Source organism: Lacerta agilis, chromosome Z (assembly GCF_009819535.1).
Source record: "Lacerta agilis isolate rLacAgi1 chromosome Z, rLacAgi1.pri, whole genome shotgun sequence".
In the NCBI taxonomy this organism is placed as follows: domain Eukaryota; kingdom Metazoa; phylum Chordata; class Lepidosauria; order Squamata; family Lacertidae; genus Lacerta; species Lacerta agilis.
The window spans coordinates 17,486,845-17,511,944 of record NC_046331.1 but is presented as its reverse complement, the minus strand read 5'-3'; the positions used below and the strand labels follow the sequence as shown (position 1 = coordinate 17,511,944).

Sequence of the window (25,100 nt, the reverse complement as noted above, 5' to 3'; positions counted from 1 at the left end):
AAATATTTAGGGACACTGCCCCCTCGGTATTTTCTGCAAATTGATGCCTCCCTCCCTTCCTTGGGCTGCCACCTCCCCCCCCCCAACCAGCCACTGCCCTCTTTTCCTGGCTTGCCCTCCTCCAATATTTTGTTCAAATTGGCTCCTATGAGCTCTAAGCAGTTGGCTAGCCTTGTACCTGTGCTCTTCCTTGGGAGATTCCAGGAGGTCCCAGGAGGCCTGGTTTTCATGCAGCTCCCTACCAAATTGGGCCCTAAATGTTTGTGTTCAGTTCTGAACTCTACCCCTCCCTGCCACCACCCAAAGACTCAAGTCCCCCCTGGGCCCCCCTTCGTGTCTGGATTTTGCTGCCTCCTCTTGCCCCAGCTCTGCCTCATTGATTCAGTGCTGATTCAGTGCCTGTCCTGACACTGATGCCTCTTTGAAGCCCATAGACCAGGGCTCTCTAGCCCAACCACAAGGACTGGCACTTTTGCTGCCCCAAATCAGAAGCACCCAACAGCCAGTCTCTCTCCTGTCAGGTTCTTTATTGTGTGGCCAGCCCCTCTGCCAAGGTCACGCTGCACCTGCCCGCCCACCCGCGGGTGAGAGGCACAGCTCTTCAAAGGCAGAGGCCCAAATGGACACCATGAGATCTTGCTATGAGCACGCTGTGGTCCTCTTCAAAATACTCCAAGAAGGAAGGCATTCTTCCCACTTCATGGGCAGCCTGGTCTGGCCACGATGGGCTGTGATATGTGTCGGAGAACAGCTGCTAAGCACTGCAAGGGCCTATCTGAGGCAGCCTCAGCCCCATACACGGTGTGACCTGGAATTTGGTTTTCTGTTGTGCCATCATTAGTCCTCGGTGAACTTCCCCTGGTTCCTGAAGCCAGCAGCCATGCAGGTCCCAAGAGGCACAACATTTCCCTCCCCCACAACTTTCCAAGTTCCCTGGTATCCCTCAGGTACAGTGTCCTCTAAGGGGGCATCCAAGACCCCACAGATCCACATACATTTGGGAGACAGCCACTGAGTTTTTGTCCTCATCTGCTCCACGTTCAGCAGCAGCAACTTGATGCCTCAGAGATGTGGACTATGGACACCTTGCTTGGTTCTTCAGGGTGCAGAGAAGCTTTTCCCAAAGAAGATTCGGCTCTGAGTTCCTCAAAGAGGCTGCAGGTACTAGGCTGTTTGCAAGCTGCACCCATGAGAAGTGCCTCTGGTGAGTTTGGGAGAAAATAGGTCCTTGAGGAAGAAGCTGTGCCCAGGGAAGAACAGCAAGGGTGAGAAAGATGAGCCCAACTGCCTGCCTTCTTACCTGGCTGGTCCATCCAAGCGGGCAACACGATCCTTGCCCAGGGGCCCCCAGGAAGGTGTGCAGTACCCCAGCATCCTTAGACATAGCCTGTCAGGTTATAAGCATTGAACTCGCTCTTAGCCTTTGGAGAGGTGGCTGGCACTGGTTGGCTCCTGCCCACCATGGTTCGAGAACGGTAAGGGCTGTAAAAGGTGGCATGTGGGTCTCGGGGTGGGCAGGAAGTGCAGAGGATGAAGCCCCCAATGAGAGACACCAGGGAGGAGAGGACACCCAGGTACAGGGACTCCCCAAGCTCATACTTCATGCTGTCAGGGACAATGGGGTTGTAGAAGTCACGGAGCACCGCGTGGATGTTCCACACCACAGGGATGAAGCAGAGGAGCCCCCCGAGGACAAAGGCTACCCCGCCTGCCACCGCCACCTTGTCCTTGGCCGGGGAGCCTTGTGAGAAGATGGTGCACCTCATCCCCACCACGCAGATGATGGAGGCCAGCAAGGAGACAGCGATGGAGGAGGACATCATCGCCTGGGCTGCCTGGATGTCAGTGGGCAGGTTGAGCAGTGAGCTGTAGACGTCGCACTGGGTGATGCCTGTGCTGTAAGTGGCACACTCCATCCAGAGGCCTTTGGAGAAGCCGACCGCCGTGACGATGCTGGAACCGATGTAGGAGCTGGTCCTCCAGCTGGGCAGTAGGGTGGCCACGAAGGCACACAGCAAGCCCAAGAGCCCCAAGGCATAGCCCACCAGCTGGAGGCCCACAGAGACCATTTCCTCTCCCTCTCTTGCTGGGAGCTGCCTTTTCCGTGCCTGCCTGGCCTTCGATGAGCGGCTGTCGTCTCCTTAGTCTCTCTTCTGCTGCTGGGGCTGCCAGGAGGTCCGTGTCTGCTGGTCTTCTTGTGGGGGAGAAAAAGTTATCTAGGAGGGAGGGAGGGAGGGAGGAAGCCACATTTGGTTAATGATTGACTGGTAGCTTCTGAGAAATGCCAAACGCCCTTTTGATCCCTGTTATTGGTAGAAATTACATTTGGAAAATCCCAATAATAGTAATAATAAGCAGGGTGAAGGGAGAGAGAACAGCAGCCATCTATGATGGTTCCTAAAAGTAAGAGATGCAGATAATGGGAGAGGGGTGGGGTCTCACAGAACCCTCCCCACACTGCCATTTCTGCTTTGTCCCAGGCTGCTGGGTCAGCATATGACAACAGAAGGGGGTGGGATGGGGGACAAGTGGTGGGGGAGCAGGGAATGCTAACCAGCCTGTTAGGAGGAATTGCTCCCTTCTGCCCCTGTTCAAGAAGCCCCATTTTGACATTGCTCCCTTCTTTCCCAAGAAGAGCCCTGCTGTAGCTGGATCAAGCGAAGGTGGGCCCATATAGTCCGACAAACACACAAGACGTAACTGGCTGCGCATCCACATAAACAATACTCTTCTATATATTCTTATCACAATATCAGATGTTTATCTTGCACATAAACAACACATAAAGTGCAATAATAATAAACGGAAGTCCCAATGACAAGGATTTCCGGAATACAGTAATGCCTTGTTTCGCTCTCATGGGCTTCATCAGTGGTACATGTTCATATATGAAGTATCAAGATACTAGAACTTATAACCTGATTTATCTTTCTACTTGACTCTTTGCATCCCTCAGGTTTGAATCATGAAATTGATTATAGTTGCTTTCTATGAGTCATTACTAATGCTTGTTTGTATAACACCTGTGTATGGATAAAGTTTGTTTTACATTAGTTGTTTTAAAGGGGTCACTTTAAGAAGAAAACCTTACAGCTGCAGATTGCTGTCATCTGTAACCAAAATCTATGCTGTGCCTGTCCATATAATTTTACATTGTAATGGTTGTTGTTCACTGCAGAAACCACTATGCTATACGTTCTAATATCTTGATACTTCATATATGAATACTGCATGTACAACTGATGAAGCCCAGGAGGGTGAATTCCATGACTTCGACTTGCTACATATGAACATGTTTATGTGAATGCACATTGTTTATGTGAATGCACATTGTTTATGTGAATGCACAGCCGGTTTACGTGTGTTTGTCAAATGTATTTCACGTAACGCAAGGTTTGATGTTTTGCAAGGCCCATAATAGTCCAGCATCATGTTCTGACAGCTGCCTACCAGATGCCGCAATGAGAAGCCCCTGCGCAGGACCTGAGCACAGCAGCTGCACTCTGCCCATATGTGCTCCCCAGCAAGTGGTCTCTGACTTTGGAGGGAGAAAGTAGCCATTGTGGCTCGTAGCCATTGATAGTCATCTTATCCTCCATATGTTGCCCACTTCTCCTCACAGGAGACAAAGTTTCGTGCTCAGGTTCCAGAGCTTCCACACTTTATTTTCAGCTGCTGTTGCTTCAATGGAGTTTCATTAGGCAAAGACAGTTGATTTTTTTTTGTGGGGGGTGGGCCTGAGGGGCTTTGTTGACTGCAGGGTGGGAGGGGAAGTTTGGCTGCTCCCCTGCTGCCATGTTCCCCTCCCCAAATCTGCTGTTTGCATTTCAGTGGGGTCTTCCACTTGGCACCAGTGGAGGCTTCCTAACAGCTCCACAGTGGGTATTTTTTGTCCAGACCATCAGGTGAACTCAGGGAGCTACCTAATAATGTGACTTAGACCATCAGTCCATCCAGATTCTAGGATGGTCTTGTCTATAGCAGCAGTGATGAACACCCTGCCAACCTGATGTTTTAAACTATGACTCCGATCAAGTCAGGTTGGCCCAAAGGAGAGGGGAGCTGGGAATTGTAGAACCATGTTGGCAGATGGGTCTTTCCCAGCCCCACCTGGGGACTGAACCAAGGACCTTCTGCATACAGAGTAGCACTGGCCCCAAGGTGACTCGGCTATTTACAGAGCAAAAAGAAAAAAGAAATGTGCACAGAAGGTCATTGCCTTCACACAGTAAACATCATGCTTAGTTTGCTCCTGAGAACTGCAATATTGGTGGGGTTGGCATTGTATGGAACACTGTTGCAAATGCACTGTGTTCTAGGGTACCAAAACAACAGAAACATGAATTTTCATGGTGGTACATAAGAATTGGGATGCGGGTGGCGCTGTGGTCTAAACCACAGAGCCTAGGGCTTGCTGATCAGAAGGTCGGTGGTTCGAATCCCCACGATGGGCTGAGCTCCTGTTGCTCGGTCCCAGCTCCTGCCAACCTAGCAGTTCGAAAGCACGTAAAAGTGCAAGTAGATAAATATGTACCGCTCTGGCGGAAAGGTAAATGGCGTTTCCGTGCGCTGCTCTGGTTCGCCAGAAGCGGCTTAGTCATGCTGGCCACATGACCTGGAAGCTGTAAGCCGGCTCCCATGGCCAGTAAAGTGAGATAAGCACTACAACCCCAGAGTTGTTTGTGACTGGACTTAACGATCAGGGGTCCCTTTACCTTTTACATGAGAATCTAAGAGGAGCCCTGTGAAGTCAGATGTACTAATGGGAAGGCCACAAACAGGGCATGAGGTGCTTCTGATCATGAAGGCATACCCTCCAAGTGTCCCAATTTTCCAGGGACAGTCCTGGAATTGCAGGCGCCACCCTGGTTTTTTATTTGATCCCAGAATGTTCCAGTTTTCCTCCCCCCCCCCTTCTCCACGTCTCAGACAACGAAAGTGGTGCAGGGATCTGGAACACACACACACCATTTTTGAAGACAGGAGCTCCCCCTCCCCTCTCTGTGTGTAGGTGCAAAGCGGACTCTTGGTTATACTCAGGGGCGTCGCAGGGGGGGGCGGAGGGGGCAGGGGGCCCCAGGCAGCGCCCCTGCTGGGGGTGAAACATCGGGGGTGCCGCCCCGCCCACTGGGCTTTTCCCCTACTTTTTATTATTATTCTTCTTTTTAGGCTATTTTCGGCACTGCCGGGGTGAAGCCGCAGGGGCCGCCAGCGAGTCGGGGTGTCACCCCCCTCGCTGGCCACCCCTGTGGCTCTGCCCCGGCAGCGCCGAAAATAGCCCCCGCCCTCCAGCGGCTTTTCACGGGCTGCAGAGGCTCCAAAAGCCCCCGCCCGGCATCCCCCAGGGGCGGGGTGTCGCCGTGTGTGCGTGCGTCATGACACACGCAGCGACGCCCCGCCCCCAGGGGTGCCTCTTGGCTTCCCGCCCCGGGCAGCCAAGGGGCTAGGAACGCCACTGGTTATACTGAAAATAAAATACCTGCACTGAAGCTGGTATACAAAACCCTTCCTATAATTTTGAAGGGAAATGTAAGCAATCCACTTTTAATGCTTCTGATGCATTTATATATATGCTACTCTTAATGTAGTTTCATTAACTTTTTCTGGGCATCAGCCTCTCCCAGCACCAACCATTCTCTGAAGCCATGTTCTGGTTTGGGGCCTCACAGGGCTCCAGCTTTTGTACCAGAAATCCTCTTAGACTCCTGGCCTCGCCCCCCCTCTCTCTCATGCCTCCCCGCCCCCTCAGCTTCCCTTGCCTGCCTCTTCAGGTCTGGGGGTTGGTCCTTGAGCAACAGGAAACTGCCTGCAGGGCTCACCCCCCTTGGAGCTTTGCCCTTCCTAAGGGACGGATTTCTCCCTTTTCCTCCACACTTTCTCCAGGCTGCTCTGGCCTGCTACAGGTGGCTCACATGATAGCTGCCTCCAGGTACCTGAAGGGTTGTCAGTCATGCAGATGACAGGTCAGCATCCTCTTTCTTCTGTTGCCCCAGAGGGCAAGGGCAGAACCAGTGGGAAGGAAATGGCAGGGGAGCAGATTTCAGCAGAATGTTTGGAGAAACTTTGTAGCACCAAGTGCTGTGCTGGGACGGAGGCTTCCTGTCTCAGAGACGCTAAGCTCTTCTTTCTGCTGCAAGCATTTTAGCAGAGCTTGTGTGGCTGCCTGTCAGGGATGCTGTAGCTGCACTAAGCAGGTGAAGCGTGGAAATATATTAGATGGCCTCTAAAGAACCTTCCAACTTATAAATAAAGGTTCAAACTGCCTGGCTGGATCAGACCAGTTTCTGCCTTGTCCAGCATCCAACCATGGTGTTCTTAGGAAGCCCACAATTGGTGGGCATGAAGGCAAGCCAGTGGCTAGCCGCCATGCCCAATAACCTCACCCTCCCCCTTCCCCCACCAAGTCATTGTTCTAACTCCCTTTAGGAGGCATCTAAGCCAAAGTCCATCACCATGTCCCAGGGCAGCAGCCACTCTCATTGCTGGCCACCTGATGAAGTCCTCGTTGGCACAGGCAGGATCCCTGTAGGCCAGAGGGTGGCCCAGGAGGGAAGAGGAGAAATAAGAGCTATTTCTGGATGGTCCCTCATAGCCCCTGCCTCCAACTCACTTGAGGGCTTTCAGTGGAGTGAGGAAGTGGGGGGGGGTGTCGGGTCTCAGGGGGAGACAAACAAGGAGGTGGGCGAGGTGGGTGACACATGGCTCTGGGAGACTTACCAAGGGAGCACCAGAGCTGCAGCCCCCAAGACGCCTGGGTGCCCACGGTCGGACATCGGCTGTGGCAGCTGAGGGAGGTTGCCTCGGTGGATGAGGGAGGAGAGGGCTGGGCCCGGAGGGTTAAGGGCTGCCTGATTGTTCACTGCTGCTTTGCCAAATCCATCTGCAAATCGTTGCCTGGGTCAGAGGCTTAGTCCAGATCAGAATTAAACCCTTTAAGGGCTATAAAATTCGAGGAGCCACCAGACCTCCCCTCCCCTCCCCATTACTTGTGTTTAGCTGCAGTAAATTTTCCTAGACTTCCTGGGGGAAGCATCATCTAACTTTCTTTGTGAAAAGACAGGGGCATGAACAGCTCATGATCAGGGGAAGGGGCTCCTCTGTTGTTGGGTTGAATTGTTGGGTTTGAGTACAGTGCCCATAGCTGTTAAATCTCCAGGAACAGGGCTTGTCACCCCCACGCACCGCCACTCGCTCCGTCGCTGTGGGAGCAGCAGCGCACAGTGTGTGCGGTGCTGCTGCTCCTGGGGTGACGAAACGAACGGCGGCAAAAGGGAAAGGGGGGAGCAAACGGGCGCTTCCCCCCCTTTCGGCCGCTTAAACGCGCCAGCTTTGCTTCCCCCCCCCCTTTCGGCTGCCCCTTTTGGCGCTGGCTGGGCTGCGGAGCCGAAAAGGGGGGGGGGAGAAGCAAACAGGCGCGTTTAAGCAGCCGAAAGGGGGGGAAGCGCCCGTTTGCTCCCCCCCTTTCCCTTTTGGACGCTTCTTTCAGCACTGGCTGGGCTGCGCCTCTGCAGCCCAGCCGGCACCGAAAAAAGCGACCGAAAGGGGAGAAAAGCGCCCGTTTGCTCACCCCCCTTTTCATTTTCGGACGCTTCTTTCGGTGCTGGCTGGGCTGCGGCTCTGCAGCCCAGCCAGCATTGAAAGAAGCGTCCGAAAGGGGAGAAAAGCGCCAGTTTGCTTCCCCCCCTTTTCCCTTTCGTCCGAAAGTGAAAAGGGGGGAAAAGCAAACGGGCGCTTTTCTCCCATTTCAGTCGCTTCTTTTGGTGCCGGCTGGGCTGCAGAGCCGCAGCCCAGCCAGCGCCAAAAGAAGCATCCAAAAGGGAAAGGGGGGAGCAAACGGGCGCTTCCCCCCCTTTCGGCTGCTTAAACGCGCCTGTTTGCTTCTCCCCCCCCCTTTTCGGCTCCGCAGCCCAGCCAGCGCCAAAAGGGGCGGCCGAAAGGGGGGGGGAGAAGCAAAGCTGGCGCGTTTAAGCGGCCGAAAGGGGGGGAAGCGCCCGTTTGCTCCCCCCTTTCCCTTTTGCCGCCGTTCGTTCCGTCGCCCCAGGAGCAGCAGCACCGCACACACTGTGCGCTGCTGCTCCCACGGCAACGGAGTGAGTGGCGGTGCGTGGGGGTGACAAGCGGCAGCCCCTCCCACCACTCCCTACGCACCACCGGTCACCCCGGGAGGAGCAGTGCTGCACGGACGGGGTGCTCGCTCGGCCGAGCGAGCACCCCGTCCGTGCAGCGCTGCTGCTCCCGGGGTGACGGAGGGAGCGGCGGCGCGTGGGAGTGGCGGGAGGGGCCGCCGCTTGTCACCCCCACCCGCCGCTTGTCGCCCTGTCACTGGGGGCGTACCGCCCCTACCGCCCCTCCCCAGCGACGCCCCTGAATGGGAGCTCACCCCATTGCGGGGATTCGAACTGCCAACCTTTTGATTGGCAAGCCCTAGGCTCTCTGGTTTAACTCACAGCGCCACCCGTGTCCCTACAATTGTGATATAGGTGGCGTTAATTTTGATATCCAAAATAACCAGAAGACATTTAATTCTGCTTTTGAAAATGGAGTTGCTATTATTTCTAAGATAGTTTTGTTACGAATCAAGACTGGGATACCAGGTATTCTGTGTTGCACAGGTTTATCAAATTCCAATTGTATGATACAATTTTTATCCAAATCTTCTCTTTTACATTATTTATCATACTAATAACATGTTGTATATGGGCAGCATCGTGATGTTTGCAAATGTGGTGGACCCATACCCCATCTCTAGGGGTGTTGATATAATACAGTCAGTGCTATTTTTCTAGAAAAAGAGGTGCCAGAACTCACTATGACGCCTTGGTCTCTTATAATGGCAACAGAGCCTGAGTGGTGCCAGAACTGACTTCTAGTGAGTTCCAGCTGGAAAAAAGCCCTGAATACTGTTAATATCAGTCTAGGTTTCTTGCCCTGATGAATAAAACTTAAAATCATTTTTTTTGCCATTTCTTTAGAGTCTTTGTTGAAATACATATATGCAGAGTTTGAAATAAGAACAATTTCTTTTGGTAATATCATCATTTAAACTGACACTACCCTTCCCATACAGGAGACAGATGTCTTTGACCATCTTTCAATGTTTCTTTTTAACGGTTTTCACCATTGGTAAAAAAAAAGAACTTTAAATAATTGCACCTGTGACTTTGTGATGTTGATTCCAAAATGTGAAATATATTGTAGGCCAAGTTTAAAACTTGTTTTAAATTAGTATAATTTTCAAAGTTCATTTTAGATAATAATTGAAAGAAACATTTCCAATGAACTTTGTTGAAAGCTTAGTGGGCATCTAGAGAGGTTATTACCTTGAGGCTTTTCCATAATACACTGCATTTAGCATTTTGCATATAGAAGAGGGAAAAGTCTGGGAGGAGGAGGTGTCAGAAGCTGAAGAGATAACAGGGCTTAGTGAGGTGGACGAGTTTGTGGCAGAGAGAAGTCCAGAATCATAGGCAGAAGCTGGAACAAAAGAATAGGATGAGGGAGCCAAGAGGCAGAGATGTATCAGGCTAGTGAAGAGTCATGGGTGTCTCCCCCTCCTGTGGTGACAATCTCACTTCCTCCCTAGTCTCTCAGAATCAGTAGAGATATGAAGAGGGCAGAGAAGAGACTGGTGACACACAGTCTCTGATTGCTTGTGGGGGAGGGAGGGAAAGCCTGGAGATGTGGGGACTTAGGCAGCTGTGGGGATGGGGGGGAACATCAATCTCAGCTACTGCTTTGTGGGGACAAGACTTACCAGGGATGAATTGCTGTGGTCATTAGGCATGACACTCCGACGAGTCTGAGCAGAATTTATTTATTACTACTTCAAGGAATTATTTTTGAAATGAGCTCTTGGGTCTTTTCAAGTTCCGACTTCTTCAAATGAAATATTTACAAGCCCAGTTGGTAGAGCACAAGACTCTTAATCTCAGGGTCATGGGTCTGAGCTACATGTTGGGTGGAAGGTTCCTGCATTGCAGGGGTTGGACTAGATGACTCTCATGGTCCCTTCCAACTTTACAATTCTGTTATTCTATGTGGGGAAATCCAAATACTGTACTGACACCTCTTTTTGTTTTGGAATTTCCAGCAGCTTATTGCAGGGTGGTATATTTTGGGAGTTTCTTCGTTTTAGTAGTGTCTCTAGACATAAATCATTATACACTTGCATTTCCTGCCCTTCCATGTTCAATTCTATTGTTTCTGTTGCTGCTATCATAATTGCTTCTTTTCTGGAATAATGTGCAATTTTTGTTAATATATAGCACGGTTGTTGCTGTTATATTGCATGGTTGGGAGGTGGTGCCAAAACCTTATGTACTCTCTCCACATTGTTTAAATTCACATTTAAGATTGGAAACTGCTGATTTAGCCAGTTAACAAAAAATACTTTTGCTGTTTATCTGCTTTCTCAATGCCTTCCAGAGTGCCTTTAAGTTGTAAATTATTTTGTCTACTCATATATTCTAAGAACTACATACAAAGTTGTTGGTCTAATGTTGTTTTAGTGAATCTCTTAATGGCAGATTTGTTGCTTATTCCTCATTCTGAAACCTCATTAGCTGAAGCAGACAATTAAGTAAATTTTGTAGATAAGTATTTCAGTTCCATTTTGATTTCATCTCTGAAGTCTTTGAAGGCTGCATTCCATTCCACTGCTAATTCTTTTTGAAATTGTTTTAAGAGGTCCTGGAAAGGTTCAAAGTCTTCTTTATTGAGAAATGTTTTCGGAGCTTTTGATCTTGCTTCTTCCTCACTTATGTCTGATGACTTCCACTGTTATTTTTAGAGCTAAAATAGCTTCTGAATGGTTTTTCTTTTAACTATTTGGGGTGAGGTGGGCATACCTATTTAGAGTCCACCCCTTTCCCAGGTATCCTTTAGCTTTTAGAAGCTTATAATAGCTGATAATAGCTGAAAACAGCCGGAGGGTTGGAGCTAGCAGATTATTTCGCCATTTTAGACAATGATGTCACCATCCTCTTAATTCTACTGTTATTGCTCCTTTTGTTTCTTATTAATTGAAATTTATTGTGTCACAATTTGAATTCCGTGGGAATGAAATGCAAATATAGGAATTAAAATAAGGAATAAAATAAAGGTTCTGAAGAAGTGTGCATGCACACGAAAGCTCATACCAAGAACAAACTCAGTTGGTCTCTAAGGTGCTACTGGAAAGAATTTTCTATTTTGTTTCGACTATGGCAGACCAACACGGCTACCCACCTGTAACAAGGAATAAAATAGTTACAAATCAATATGAATATTGAATGTGCCACAAATAAAGGCGTAAATGAACACAAGACATTTCTATCACATAGGTACCGGTATATATAATTTTTTTAATCTTTATGGAAAACAGGTCTATAGCTGACAGCCAACAGAATGTACCAAGTTTTGGCTATACAAAACAGTCCACTCTCAGCTCATGCTGGGGTGATGTTCTGGGGATAGAATGCAAAGCCAAAATTGTGCATAGTCAAAACACATTGGATTCAGTGGCAGGTAGGATTCCCAGTCTCTCCCCCCCCACACACCCACCCACTTTCCATTTATTTATTTGCCAAGCATGTAAAGCTGAATGTGTGCAACTTGTGAGCTACCTGTATTGCAACACAAGTCTGGGTGTGTGCACCATTAGCTAAGTGGGTTTTTTAAAAGAAAAAAAGAAAAAAATGGCCGCTCTGCCTGCCTTTCACATGTTAAGATACAGGGCAGGTTTCTTGAAATGTAGGTTTCTTGAAATGCACCTTTTGCAGCCCTCTTTCATCTTTTGGATTTCAAGGTTTCAGCCTAATGTTCCTTTAGACTCTTTTGTTGTTGGGTACTTAAAATGTGCGAGCGTTTGGTGCATTCTGTTGGCTATGAGCCATAGACCATTTTGGGGATAAAGTTTTTACTTTCCTGTTTATCTAAGGGATAGAAATCCGGTAGCTATATTGTGCTGACTTAGACCGGATTGGTATCGGGAGTTACACTCTGTAGGTTTGGTATCTCCCGCCTTTAGCCACAAATCCAGATTTGTTGCTAACCATCTGAATAAAGCCCCCCTCTCGCGGCCCCACCGCTACCCTTGCAGTCCTTGCAGGAACGTTGGCGTATACAGGATTTTTGTTGGGAGGCGGGGCAGAACCTCAAATTTGTATTGATTTGTATTGGTTTGATTTAGTGGGGCACCCCCTGCCCCCCGGCTACGCCCATATGCAGGAACAGTTCATTATACCCTCAACACTGATGGTGGATGTGGAAGAGGCGACCGGGTGGCTCCCAACACTCCTCGCATTCTCAGGCAAACGTACCGAGAAGAGCCGAAGTGCAAGGGGCCTCGGCTCAGTGGGAGAGCTTTGCTGAGGCAGCTAGAGCCCCCACTCCGTGGCCTGGGATTGGGGCATCTTCATAGGAACACACACATACCGGTATCCTGCCCAGGGGTTGATTTGCGTTCCATGGCCAGTGAATATTCGAGTGACAATATTGCGCCTGAGTACAATATACAGTAGTTAGAATGCCTCTCTACTCCCGCCTGAAGCAGCAGCGGATCTTAGCAGGAGGAGCTCCCTCGTGGCTCCTTTTAGAGACTTAACAGGGGCTATTAGGGAACAGATGTACGTGAATGGCAATTCTCTGCCAGGTTTCTATATCCCACGGCGACTCGGCTCGGCCCTGCCTCGTGGAGGGCGGAGCCTATTGTGGCTCGGCAGGCAGAAATCAACAGGTGAAGCAGCTCCCCCAGCAGCAGGGAGAGAAGCGTCGCCTGTGGACTGCGTGCTTGCCTGCAGACGTCCACCCTGTTGTGTTGCTTGGCTCTGAGCGCGCGGCTCGCTTGCCCTGCAGTGACCCGGCCCGGGCATGGCTATTTCGGGCTCGGCCGGCCCAGGCCAGCCTGCTGGAGCAGGGGGCGCGGGTTAGCGCCCAGCCAATCGCGGCGCGGGGCGACGTCACGGGCGACGGATGCTTGGCCGCGGTAACAGCAGCAGCAGCAGCAGGTGCGTCAAAAAAAGTCCCGTTAAGAAAAAGGGGAAAAGATAAAGAAAGAAGGGGGGGGGGAGAGAGAGAGAGAGAGAGAGAGAGAGAGAGAGAGAGAGAAGGGAGGGAAGCAGCAAGCAGGTCAGGCCCCTCCGGCATCTGCTCTCGCCCTCTGGTGGGAGGCCGAGGCAAATGTCGAGGTGGGAGGCGCCTCTGAGCATGTGCTGAGTGCCGCCGCTCGCTGCCGAGGCGTTGCTCGCGAGGAGCCCTTAGCTTTGCAAGCTCCCATGGAGCAGCCGAGCGTTGTCGAACAAAACTTCTGAAGGTCTCCTCTGGTTCAAACCCGGGGTGGGGGTGGGGCTAGTCTTCGATGACAGCCAGTGGGCCTTCCCTACTGCTTCCGGTAGACTGCTGCTAGCTACGGAAGTTCCTTTGAATTACCTGGAGCGCTAAGAACGCGGGCGCACCTGGATGGGCTTCCTGCGTGTTCCTCATCACGTCTCAGGTTCATTCTGGTTGGAGGTGGTGGTGGTGGATTCAGTTATCTCTGCAGCTCTTTCTCCCTCTTTTTATAAAAGCTTTCCTGGCTTTTTGTGCTGCGAAGTTGTTTCAGCACATCGGCAAAGCCACTTTCCCCTCCTGGCAAGGAAACAGCCAAGTCCAGAAGTCTTTCTCAGGACAGAGGAACTTTGATTATAACAAAAAAAAAAAAAAAAAACCAGAAGAACATTAGGAGAGCATCTGTGGGATCAGGCAAAAAGGGACCCATCTCTAGTCCAGGATCCTATTCTCACAGTTGCCAAAGGCTCCTATGAATTTAGCAATCTAGATAGACTCCCTCTGGACCTGGAGGTTCCATAAGAGCATCAGAAGAACCCTGTTGGATCAATGGCACAGCATCCTGTTCTCATGGGGCCAACCAGATGCCCATTATGGGAAATCCACAAGCAGAATTTGAGCACAAGAGCACTCTTCTCTCTCCTGTGGTTTCCAGCAACTGAGATTCAGAAGCAGTTTTTGGAGACTGAAACAAATTGTGTTCTGATATAGCTCGTCGGGATCCCATCTCTCTAAAGCAGAACATAGGGGCTCTGCATCCCAGACGGGCTCTGCTTCCTAGCCATTGGGGCCCACTTAGATTTGCGCCAGCAGCAATCCCTCCCTGCTCTCCCCTCCCCTGGGGGATCCAGCCTTTGCTGCTTTTCTCCACCAGCCTGTAGTTGGGTGTGCCTCAGGGGGAGCTAGTCTGTAGAGATTACACAACTCCTGGAGAAGCCACTTGGGCCAGCAGCCATAGGAGTCTGAGGATGCTCAAAAGGACATCCTCTTCTTGAACCATGGTCAGAGGTAGGGATGCTTATGAAAGCCAGGTGCTAGAAGCCACAGGTAGGGAGAGCGCTGCTGTTGCACTCAGGTCCTGCTTGTAGTAGGAGACTTCCCATTGGGGCATCAGGTTGGCTACTGTATGAACAGGAGGCTGGACTAGCTGGGCTCCCTTTGGCCTGATCCACTTATATCCAGGCTCTTCTTGTGTCCTCTTGTTTTTGGCAGACATTGGAGAAATTGCTTTTCTTGTCTCTGCCTCACCTTGTTGGGTTGATTGGTACCTAGGCTCCCTTGTGCCTTGGCAAAGAGCTGTATTGTGAACTCCTGAGGGCAAAGGGAGACTGCCTGTTGCTCCAAGCCAGCCCTTTGCCACAGGTTCACCAGATTTTCTCTGCCAGTAAGGTGACCCAGCGGAGGAGGCTTGGAAGAGGCTGTGCCCTTAATGCAGGAAGGAACAAGCCCACCTCTGTTCTGCATTTGCCTTCACTGAGATAAATAGAGGTATAATAGAGGCCTGTGGGTTGGTAGCCCTCACCAGAAGAGCCAGGTGATCTTCATACTTTATTTATTGCTGTCAAACCTTATTGCTGTTGTTAAACAGCACAAGAGCCTGGTTGTTGGATTCTTACTTATTTATTTATAAAGAATATTTACATGCCACTGTCTCAAAAATGTATCACAAACTAAAAGCAAAATAATTAAAAACAAGCACCAATAGACCTTTGTTGGGGGATGTAGTATTATTAATATTTACCCACACTTCCGCTTGTCTAGTGCCTAGGAAGCATGGGTCCAAGCAGTTTTCTGTTTGCCCCACTGCATTTCCTAGGAAAAGCACTGGATTGTAGCAAAACTCAGTCTGCGGAAAGCCTGATTGACATTTGCAGCCCTCTCCTGCTGCAGTCCCCCAGATCCTGACTCTGATGCTGAAGAGAGTTGTTTGTTTGTTTGTTTGTTTGTTTGTTTGTTTAATATACCGTCCTATTCCCACAGGTCTCAGGGCGGTTCACAGGCCCTACCCACTATTAATTTGACTAGCCTACCCCCCCCCAAATGACAGACCTTGGGGGTCTCCATTGTACATCGATGTTGCAGCGCCCCCAGGGCTCCACGCCCAGTGGGACTGAACCAGTTGGAATCCCCTAAATCTGCCTCTGCCCCCCCCCCCCGCTTATTCACAGTATCTCCCACCTGTGGCAATCTCCCATCAGCCCACCAGAGGGCGCTAGAAGAGCTCTTTCTTTATGTGTACTGTACTTGCTTGCTCCCCTTTGCAACTGTACAAAAGCCTTGGGCTGTATTATTCATCTTATTTCTTGCTCCCTTCTGTAGGGGAGTTTCTCTTTCTGGGCTCCCTGCATATGACAAGGGTAGACAAATTCAGGGGGAGCTTGCTCAAGCGTTGAGTGCAGGGCCCAGAAGGGCAGCCCAGCCTGAGCTGCTAATATCCTCAGCAGAAGCCTTGAAGGGGTTTCAGGCTGAATGAATGAGCATCATTCACGCTGAGGCTGGGTTAGGAGAAGTGGGTGCTGCAGGAGCCCTTGGGTGGAGGGCTCATTGGTGGTGATGCTGAGGCCCCACAGGGGCTCCAGAGGAGACGGCAGCTTTTAGGAGGCTGGTGGGGGCTTCTGACTTGAATTTTCATCTCTCCTTTCATCCTCTCTGATGGAAAAAGCCTCGGAGCTCCTTCCTTCTCAGTGCACCCTTAGAAAGAACAAAGCTGTGGGTTTAAAATTTCTTTATTTTTATTTACCAAGCAAATGTATTTTGGACGAGTATTTCTGCCAATCTGCACAAGTGACCCTGAAGCTTACTCTGTTTAATATGTCAAGCCTTGTAGTGGTTTGCACTATTAAAAGCGGTGCGTAAACAAAGCTTCTAGTGAAGTTCCTGGAAGGGAAAAAAAAACCTCCCTAAAACCTCAGGCCTGATCTTCCAAAGCACCCTGAGCAAAGGGTCTGAGAGAGCAACGCGAGGGGAGGCGGATGCCCTGGTCACCTGCTCCATAGCTGTCAAGTTTCGGATTTGAAAATAAGGGTTCAGCAGTCTCACCTATCCCAGGGACAGTCACATGTCAGTGGTGGGCGGAGCCAGAAGCAAAAGTGGGCGGAGCAGGAATGTAAACTCCAAGCGGGCTCGGGCTCAGAGCGGAGCAAAGAGGAGGGCAGCCATGTGCTCCGCGCGATGGAGCCCCATCGTCTTCTTGTCTGATCCCATCAAAACAGGACAGGAAGCAGCAGCTGCTCAAAGGCAGCCAGGCTCCGCCCGCACACTAACCCTATTGGCCGGCTGAGGGGCCTGGCGGCAACGGATAGGGGCTGATGCAGGGGGAGGAATACACCCCCCTGTAAGCGCGGGAAAGGGCTCCCACTTGCTTTGAGGGCTGAGGCTTTTCTCTCCAAGTAGGCGAGGTCTTCCCACCCAGTCCCTGGCCAGCAGGGGAGGAGCTGCTTCCATTAAAAACGGGAAATTTAAGGGAAATAAAAAATAAGGGAGAGCAGCAGGAAACTGCTTGAAATAAGGGAGAATCCCGGGGAAAACGGGATACTTGACAGCACTGACCTGCTCCAGCCTTTGAGAGAAGGGGCCATCATGAAATCAGCAGCATCTGACTGGCCACTGTAAGAACAGGATGCTGGGCTAAATGAAGGGTCCCTTCAGTCTGATCCAGCCACAGGGCTTTTCTGATTTTCTTAAAGATCGGGAACAACCTAGTGTTCAGCGACTGCTGTTGTCCTCTCCGACCACTGGCCATGCTGGCTGATGGAAGTTGGAGCCCAAGACGTCTGAGCAAAGGCTGGGCCCAAACCATGTGAAGCTTGATAGATAAAGTCCAGTGGTGGTGTAATGGTTAGAGTGTGTGGTCTAGGACGTGGAAGAGACCAGGGTTCAAATCCGCACTTGGCTATATGAACTTCATTGGGTGGCGTTGAGACCAGTGACCCACCTTACAAGGTTGTTGTGGGGATAAAATGGAAGGGGGCAGAAGAGTGGAACTACAAATGTCACCTTGAGCTCCTTGGAGGAAAGGTGGGTTCTAAATGCAATAAATTCAGCGCTGCAGCTCCAATGTCATGGGTGTGCATTGCTTGTGGGAAGATTGCAGTCAAATCCAACAAGCCATGCTGCTAGCTAATATGTTTAGAGGTATGCAACCACAGAGCTGTATTGCGGAGAGGCAGAGACTCAGACCATAGAAGGAACATACGGTATGCAACTTCCTTCCCCCTCCATTTTCTCTCTCTCTTCTCTGCAAGAGCCACGATAGCCATGGGCAGAATATGCCATCTGTTGGTTCACGTCCATGTCGAACATCCATTTTGGGGAGAGGAGCAGCCCCCCCCCAGGCATATGTGAAGCCTGGAGAGCATCTCTTTGAGAGCACTTAAAGGTAGTCGCTGAATAGGTTTTCTTTGCCTGCAGGAGCAGGAGGAATGTGATCAGTGAGATTCCCTGCCCAATGCATAGGAACACCCAGTCCTTCTGAAGGGATCGATCTTGGTTTCCCCTTTTAATTTTTGAGCAGGAAGGAGGTGTCGTGTGCCATAAGTGTAACTGCCCCCCTCCCACCGCCTTGACCCCTGGGGCTAAGGAAGAGAGAACAGATGTGGCCCATTTGGAGCATGCAACTGGAGAAGGCTTCCTGCGACCTGGGCTTCACCGAAGCCATCAACAAAAGGATGCAGGTCCCCAGCCGGCTGAAGGTGGCAGAGGACCCCAGTGCAGGAGAACTGCAGGGGGCGATCCCGAAGGACTGCCCCCCATCCTACCAGATGCACATCCCTGACAGGATCCTGCTGGCAGGTAGGGAGAAGTGCCCTGCTGTACACTAGAAAGTAAGATGGTGGATGAGATAGAACCCTTCAGTGCAGCATCTGTGCACTGGGGTATTGTATAGAGCAGGGGTGGGGAACCCCAGACTCTGGGAACTGAATATACCAAAGCTTTACCTGGCCCTTAGGGGACAGTCTCTGCAGGCCACACCCCTCCCCAGGCCACAACTCCTGCCTCCCCTTCTCTATATCCCCCCTGGTTGGAAGGTGCCTTTGAACTGAGATGACAAGTCTTCTTGCTTGCCTGGAGAGTGGTGATGTGTGTGTGTGTGTGTGTGTGTGTGTGTGGTCAAACACCCTTTTGCCAACCCACTCCTGGAAGGGAACATGCCCCCTGGGCTGAAAACACCACCCCCCTGGTGTAGGGTGAGGTCTGAAGGCAAAAGCACTTGGTGCTGAAGCTTGAAGGTGAAGATGTCCCTGGGTCCATGCAGACAAGGGGGTGATTGTGGGAATCATGCTGCCTACAGAGGCAGGCTTTTCACAGCGCAACCCACAAAATCCCATCTGCATCAAAATGCCTGCCAGTATTCCCGCATCTGCCAAGAAAACCTCAGGTGTATGGAGCAAGGTGGTGGAGACCAGCACCAGACTCTGGATAAAAGCCCTTTTTGGTCCCTGCAGGGAGATTGTACAGAGTGACATTCCATCTGTGGGGCTATGTGAACAGCCTGCCACCAGCTGCCTTGCAGGGCAGATGGAGGTCCTTCCCCATTCCTCTCTCATCTCTTCTTTCCTCTATATAGAAATGACAACGAATGCTGCTTTCCAGCCTCACTTCCTTAGCCAGCTGTCATACCAGCCCCTGCCTCTTGAGGAGCCCCTGCTGGAGCCAGCCATCCAGCCGGCCATTTACGGAGAACACCCCTTCCTCACCTTCATCTCTGGACCTGGATCCCCAAGGCGCAAACGGCTGGTACTGTACTCAGGACAGGTTGAGGCAATAGCCACAGCTTTGGGAGATTGGATCTTGTGGTTTCTCAGGAAGGTCCCCAATGAGCCATGGGGTGGAGTTGTCAGGATCTATTCTCATGGGCCACCTGTCAACCACCTAAAGTCACAATGGCACCAGGTGCTTCCAAGTCCCATAGTTGGGACTTCAAAGAACCATGTGCAGCCAGCCAGCAGACTTTGGCTTCTCAGCCCATCAGTTCTCCCACTTTGAGGCACTCAATTGTTGCTTGACAGCCACAACATCTCTCTCTGCCCCTCACTTCACCTCATACAGTATATGATGTCAGGTGCAAGGCATGTGCGCATAACTCATGGGGAATGTCCACTTGGGCCATATTTGAAACCCTGTAAGGCCAAGATTGGCCCATGGGTGAGGGTTCCCAACCCCTGCATAGGTGAGTCTCCAAGGAGAGAATCTCCCTTCGTGCAACTGCAGTGTGAGGAACAACAGGGGGGGCAGGTAAGCTTTTTAACGGGGGGCACCAGCAACAGGTTTTAATGGGGGGGAGGCACTTCATGTGGAGATTTAGCAAGGTGCTCTGTGGAGCCGCTTCCCCCTCCTTTAAAAGGAAGTGGAACTCAGGGAAAGCTGTGGGGAGACAGGAGAGGGGGTGGGTGAGACGTAAAGGGAGGGGGTTGGTTTGGAGGGGAGGGCAAAGGGGTAAGTGGGGTTGCAAAGTGGACTAAGCAGGGGTGGTAGACCCTAGTGTGTGGATTTATAAATATTGTGTGTATGCCACACAGACCCTTTGGCAGTGCCGGCTGGTGTGACATGGTGGATGTGCCATGGGGTGCCCCCAAAGAGACCTGGTGGCACTCCTTAGGGATGGTGACCAGTGGTGTTGCCTTTTGTGGCAGCACTAGGGAATAGTGTGCCCTGCCAGGCTGTTCTTTCCTTCTGGCCTCCAAGTGCATCTGGAGTGACTGCCTGTGGTCCACGTTGGCTAAGGGCAACTATTTTTGGAGAAAAGGGGTCCTGCCTTTAGCCCCCCAGCTGAAGCTTTGCCTCTTGCCCCCTCACCCAGGCACATCAAAGCAGGGCCAGAAAGGAGAGGGTGCTGGCGAAGAATCCTCATCTGGGCTTGGGAGCTCTTGACCAGAGGCAAGACTGGTAAGGGAAAGCTGCGGAGTGGATTTGGCCAGGTCCTTCTTGAGTGTCTTGCTGCCCTTGTGGAGCAGGCAGGGGTGGGGTGTTAGGCTTTAGGGGCATTTGCAGCCCCCCTCCCTTGCTCGTCCTCCCAGGCTGCCAGGTAGGAGCCTGTCTCTCTCCCCAGACACATGCCAAGGGCTGCTGGCATGTTCAGTGGAGGTGGTGGCATCTTCTGGGGTAGCTGCGCCAAGGCAAAGCAGGTGCTGGCATAGCCTTTTCTGACTGAGGTGCAGGTTGTGGCTGCTCTGGAGGCCAGGAAGTTCCCTTCTAGTGCCAGAGGAAGTGACCACCCTGGTTGTCTCCCTGTGCCCCTGCAGGCAGAAGCCAAGTGAACCGCCCCCTGCCTCCTCCACCCCCCAGCTTCCTCCGTTCCCTTTGGAGGGCAGGATCTACTCCCTGCAGAATGTCCTTCAGGTGCTGTGGTTCCTGGGGCACCAGATGTTCCAGCTGTTTCGCAAGCCTGGCCAAGCCCAATGCAGGTGATTCTCTCTGGCTTTGCTCAGGGCAGCATGCAGCTGGCTGGGATGTGTGCAAAGCAGGGGGGTTGTATGGTGCACCAGCTGTGCCTCCGGTTGGCAGTGGGTGCTTCCAGCTGGCTGGGCATCTCTTTCTTGCCCTGGTGGCACGTCCATGCTCACAGCCCAGTCTATGCTCTGCTTTCCTGGGTTCCACATCTGCATGGCCAGCATGGAGGTGGTGAGGAAGAGACCATTGTCCTGGGGATTGTAAGAGTTTTGTGGGTAGAACTTTGCCTTCAGACCCAAGGTAGGACCCCAAAACTCCACCAAAAGATGAGTGGGGGGCTGCAACCCATGTGTATGCTGCAGCTCTTCAGCACATTTTCACACGTTGGGAGGGCTTTTATGTTGTATTATTTCACCCTGTGGGGAGGGCCAGAAAGAGGGTCATGAAGTTTTGCCCCTTCAGGCCTGGAAATGTCCCCCCTCCCCCTTTGGCTTCTTGGACCTGACCTCTCAAGTGAACCCCAGTTGAAATCATGAAGATGAATCACTTGGGCAGTTCAGAAAAGCTTTGGTGATAAATTCGGGAACTTCTTGCACACTATTTGTACAATGGATGGATAGGTGGATCTTGTCCCTCATTTCTTAAAGAGGTCCCCCAACCTGACAGGCTACCTGTGGGCTATCTCTGGGCCCACACAATCAGTGTTATAATGTTATTATTTATATGCCACCCATCTGACTGGGTTGCCCTAGCCACTCTGGGCAGCTTCCAGCAAAATACAAAAACACTAAAAAACAGCAAGTGTTAAAAACTTAGGCCCTCGGGGAGAAGGTGGGGGCTTAGGCAGGATAAATAAATAGTAATAAATAATTTTATTATTTATATGCATAGGACCTGCTTAGTAGTGGCACCCACCCTGTGGAGCACCCTCCCATCAGATGTCAAAGAGATGAGTAACTATATAACCAACTGGTTCAGTCATACTGGGTGCAGATCCTGGGGTGGGGGCCACAGGGGCACCACAACTATAACTTAGGATGGAAGGCGAGAGGCGGTAGGGGGAGCCAAATTCTGGCGTTACACAGGTCACCTGAAATTTGAGACCTGAAGGTCTGCCACTGGCACACTTGTGCAGGTACAGGAGGGGAAGGAAGGAAGCCTGAGGAAACCAGAGAGTGGTTCTTCTGCCTTCTCATTCTGGCCTCGACAGCCTTGTGCCCTAGGCAGAATGAAGCAGTGAGCTCAGAAGGCAGGTTGTAGGCAGCAGCCATGGCAGTCTGGATGCCAGCAGTGGCGCTGCTTCTTGTTGGCCTGGACTGACTTGCATCGCCACCCTTTCCAAATGCATACTGTGAGAGCTGGGCAAGGCCCTGATGAAGAAAGGAAGGAAGGAATCCAGAGAACCATCCTTTGCTTCCTCTCCATTAGAACCAGCAAAGCCTCAAAACTCAAGGAGACATTTAACCAGAGGAGATCTCTGTCTGATGTCTCGGCCTCCACGGTCGGAGGCAGCGGTACTTCTGGATGCCAGCTGCTGCAAACTGCAGGAGGGCTCTTGTGCTCGGCTCCTGCTTGCTGGTTTCCCATTGTGGCATCTGGTTGGCCACTGAGAGGAGGCTGGACTAGGTGGGTCCCCTTTGACTTGACCCAGCAGGGCTCTTCTCATGAGTAGGCAGATGTCAAGTGGCCAGCAGGTGTCACGTGGCTACACTACTACATCAGTCAGAGAGCTGGCACTGACTGGCAGTGGTCAGCAAGGGAACAGGGAGGTGTTGGAGGGGAGAGCTAAGTATGCTGTCTGTGTGACCTGCACCTCCTTAGCTTCTCCTGCTTCTCTCAGGTGTGGTGGTGGAGCCTGTCACTTCAGCAATGTCTAAGCCGAATTCAACTCCAGCTTGTGCATCTTCTGTACATACAATGTGGCATGGGGTGGTGCCATCTCACCTGAACAAAATGTCTTGGGCTGACCTAACTTTGGGGACTCATCATGTCTCTCACCCCTTCAAAACCTCATCAGCTCTCCTCATATTTTCTCTCAATCTCATGTTTTCTCCTCCTACCTTTTAGTTCCCTGGAGAGAAGTGTGGCCTCAGTGAACTCTCTGGAGGACTTTGGCACCACAGAGGTTCTGGCAATGAGGAAGCAGGTGATTATTTATTTATGAAAATATTTATATATATACCAGGGCCGTTTACAGCAATTATGCATGACACTATATTAGACTTAGAATTGGAAATCAGATGCTGTGGGAAGATGTTTTCTTAACTGCCTGCGTAAGCTTGACAGAATAGACACATTTTCAGCAGGCATCTAAAAGTGGCAGGGTGTTCCACAGGACTGGGCCAAAGACGGTAACAGCTCAGTTTTTCTGTGTTGCCAAAAGAGCCTCACCAGCTCAGAGAATGACCAATGACGCTCCTGCAGATGATGGGCTAGGATGGAAGGGTTCAGGCACACAGGACCTTGAGCCTGGTTCAGTTGTAGGTGGGCAGCCAGTGCAGGTGTTTTAACAATGCTATTGCATGTTCTTGGCCTGGTGCCCCCATCAGCAATCTGATCCATCAGCAGGTAGTGGAGTGGGGAGGGGGGAAGCACAGAAAGTGACATATTTGCCTTGTCCCCCTGCATGGGATCGTGCCTGCCCTCTTGTTCCGGTAGATGGGCTTTGAGCATTGCTGCCCTTCCCTCTGGTGAGGCTTTCCCCTCTTACTGTGTCCTTCTCCAGCAAGGCTTTTCCTTCAATGGCCTCTGTTTCGCATAGCAACCCGAGGCTGACCTTCTCACTGTTGCTCTTTTCTTCTCCGGGCTGCAGCTGATGAAGATCTCAGGGCGGCTTCAGCGCCTGGAGAAGCAGCGTGTGGGCTGGCACCAGAAGGAGCTGCTGTTCTACTCTGTGCTGGCCTCTTCCTGCCTTCTCAACATGTGGCTTTGGCACAAAAGATGAGGAAGCCACCCTGCTCCAAGCAGCAAGACTTGCTGCCAGCAGTCAACCTTGTGCTTGTTAGTTTTCACTGAGCACTTGCCTAGGTGTCCTGGGGCTTCCTTGTTTTGGGTTGCAGCAAAAGGGAAATCGGCTGGAGGGGATGTGCCTTGTGTGTGCAGAAGGACGAAGGCAAGAAATTGGGCAGGGCTGGGGGTCCAACAGAAGGCAGCTACTCCTTAGTCGGGACTCACCTTTCTTTTGAATATGGCTTCATATGCGTGATTCATTCAGGCCTGATGTGATATACTTTCTTTAGGGAGGGGTCCAAGGCAGCTCTAGCTGCAGTTATGATGATGGGATTGCCACCCATACAAGGGATGTTGAGTTGCCTTAAGATGATGGCTTTGGGGTAAGTGTTGATTGGTGTGCTTGGGGTTAGTTACCATCAAGGCAGGGTTGGTGGAGTAAAGGAGAAGGATCAGGTTCTCACCTGCAGGAGGGTTGATGGGAACAGGAAGGGTAGGAAGAGATCGATGGAAACTCTCAGGACCTCAGTCCCTATAGTAAAATAGATTTAAAGCAGTGGGCAGTATTTGTGGCCAGCTTCTGCTAGAAGTACAGGGGTAGGACTGAGCCAACCCGGGAAGATCACAACCCCAGGGTTTCCCCAAGGCTTCTCAGGGTCCTCCAGGGCAAGCCAAGTTTTCCTTAGTGAGCTGATGGTTTCCTGGCCAGTGGGCCTGTATCTAACAGTTTGAGTGTCCTAAAATTCTAATAAAATTTATGGTAAAGAGTTTCTGTCTCTGTCTCTCTCTGTGTGTGTGAGTGATGAAAAGGAGGGATGGGGTCGGAAGAAGGTCTGTTTCTTCTCTGGGCTCCTATTGTGCCCACAGTCATTGGCATCAGAGGAAGAGACAAATGCCTCAGCCTCCCAGCTCTCCACAAAGTACAGCAGAGCATGCTTGGCAAGGAAATTGGGCACCTCTGCAACCTTGCAAAATGATTCAAAGTTTAGAGTGAGACATGGGCCAAAATAACTGACAGAGCATGAAATAACCTGAGAGAAAAGCAAGCTGCAAAAGTCCACTGGCTCTTCAAGATGGTCTGATGAAGTTGAATCCCCCATAAATGCAACATCCCTTATATCTTGGGGTGGTGGTGGTGGTGGTGGGGTGGAATCCCATACACAGGGAGAGAGAGGCTGTGACAGTGTGAGGCAGGTCATACACATGGAGAAAACTTTTAGGAATCAGTGCTGGGGTGCTTTGCCTTGGAAAGGGAATAGATGTGAATTGGAAGGGCTTTCTCTTGAGTTCCAGTCAGGCAGACTTAACTAGAGTGTTGGTGGTAGTGCTTCAGGCATGGCCTGTCCATATGTGGAACAATGGTATCTTGGCATGAGGAAATGGGAGTGAAGATATACAGGCAGGATTTGGGCCAGGCATGGTGACTCTGGTCTCTCTACACTGAACCCCAGTTGCTG

The 25,100-nt window shown here is 51.1% G+C and overlaps 2 protein-coding genes across 5 annotated transcripts in view; one reads left to right on the top strand and one right to left on the bottom strand.

Annotated features, from left to right (window-relative positions):
- The window catches only part of LOC117040175 (mitochondrial fission factor-like), a 30,354-nt gene extending 5,943 nt beyond the window's left edge, over positions 1-24,411 (top strand). The window contains exons 1-7 of one of the 4 annotated variants that reach the window (XM_033137774.1): positions 12,688-12,986; positions 17,819-18,096; positions 18,872-19,041; positions 20,105-20,190; positions 20,547-20,708; positions 22,762-22,840; positions 23,507-24,411. In XM_033137774.1, the coding sequence (XP_032993665.1) occupies positions 17,898-18,096; positions 18,872-19,041; positions 20,105-20,190; positions 20,547-20,708; positions 22,762-22,840; positions 23,507-23,638 (828 nt within the window). In that variant the 5' untranslated portion in view covers positions 12,688-12,986; positions 17,819-17,897 and the 3' untranslated portion in view covers positions 23,639-24,411. Of the gene's footprint in view, positions 1-12,687; positions 12,987-17,541; positions 18,097-18,871; positions 19,042-20,104; positions 20,191-20,546; positions 20,709-22,761; positions 22,841-23,506 lie in introns of those variants that run through there. The other 3 variants (XM_033137775.1, XM_033137776.1, XM_033137777.1) reach the window with 3 other exon arrangements.
- CLDN2 (claudin 2) lies at positions 543-2,131 on the bottom strand. The gene has a single exon (XM_033137778.1). It carries the CDS (start codon positions 2,067-2,069, stop codon positions 1,377-1,379), a length of 693 nt encoding a protein of 230 aa, XP_032993669.1. The 5' UTR covers positions 2,070-2,131; the 3' UTR covers positions 543-1,376.
- Positions 24,412-25,100: the final 689 nt, after the last annotated feature.

Coding starts and splice junctions, on each gene's coding strand:
- CLDN2 (XM_033137778.1), bottom strand. CDS start 2,069: ATGGTCTCTGTGGGCCTCCAGCTGGTGGGCTATGCCTTGGGGCTCTTG.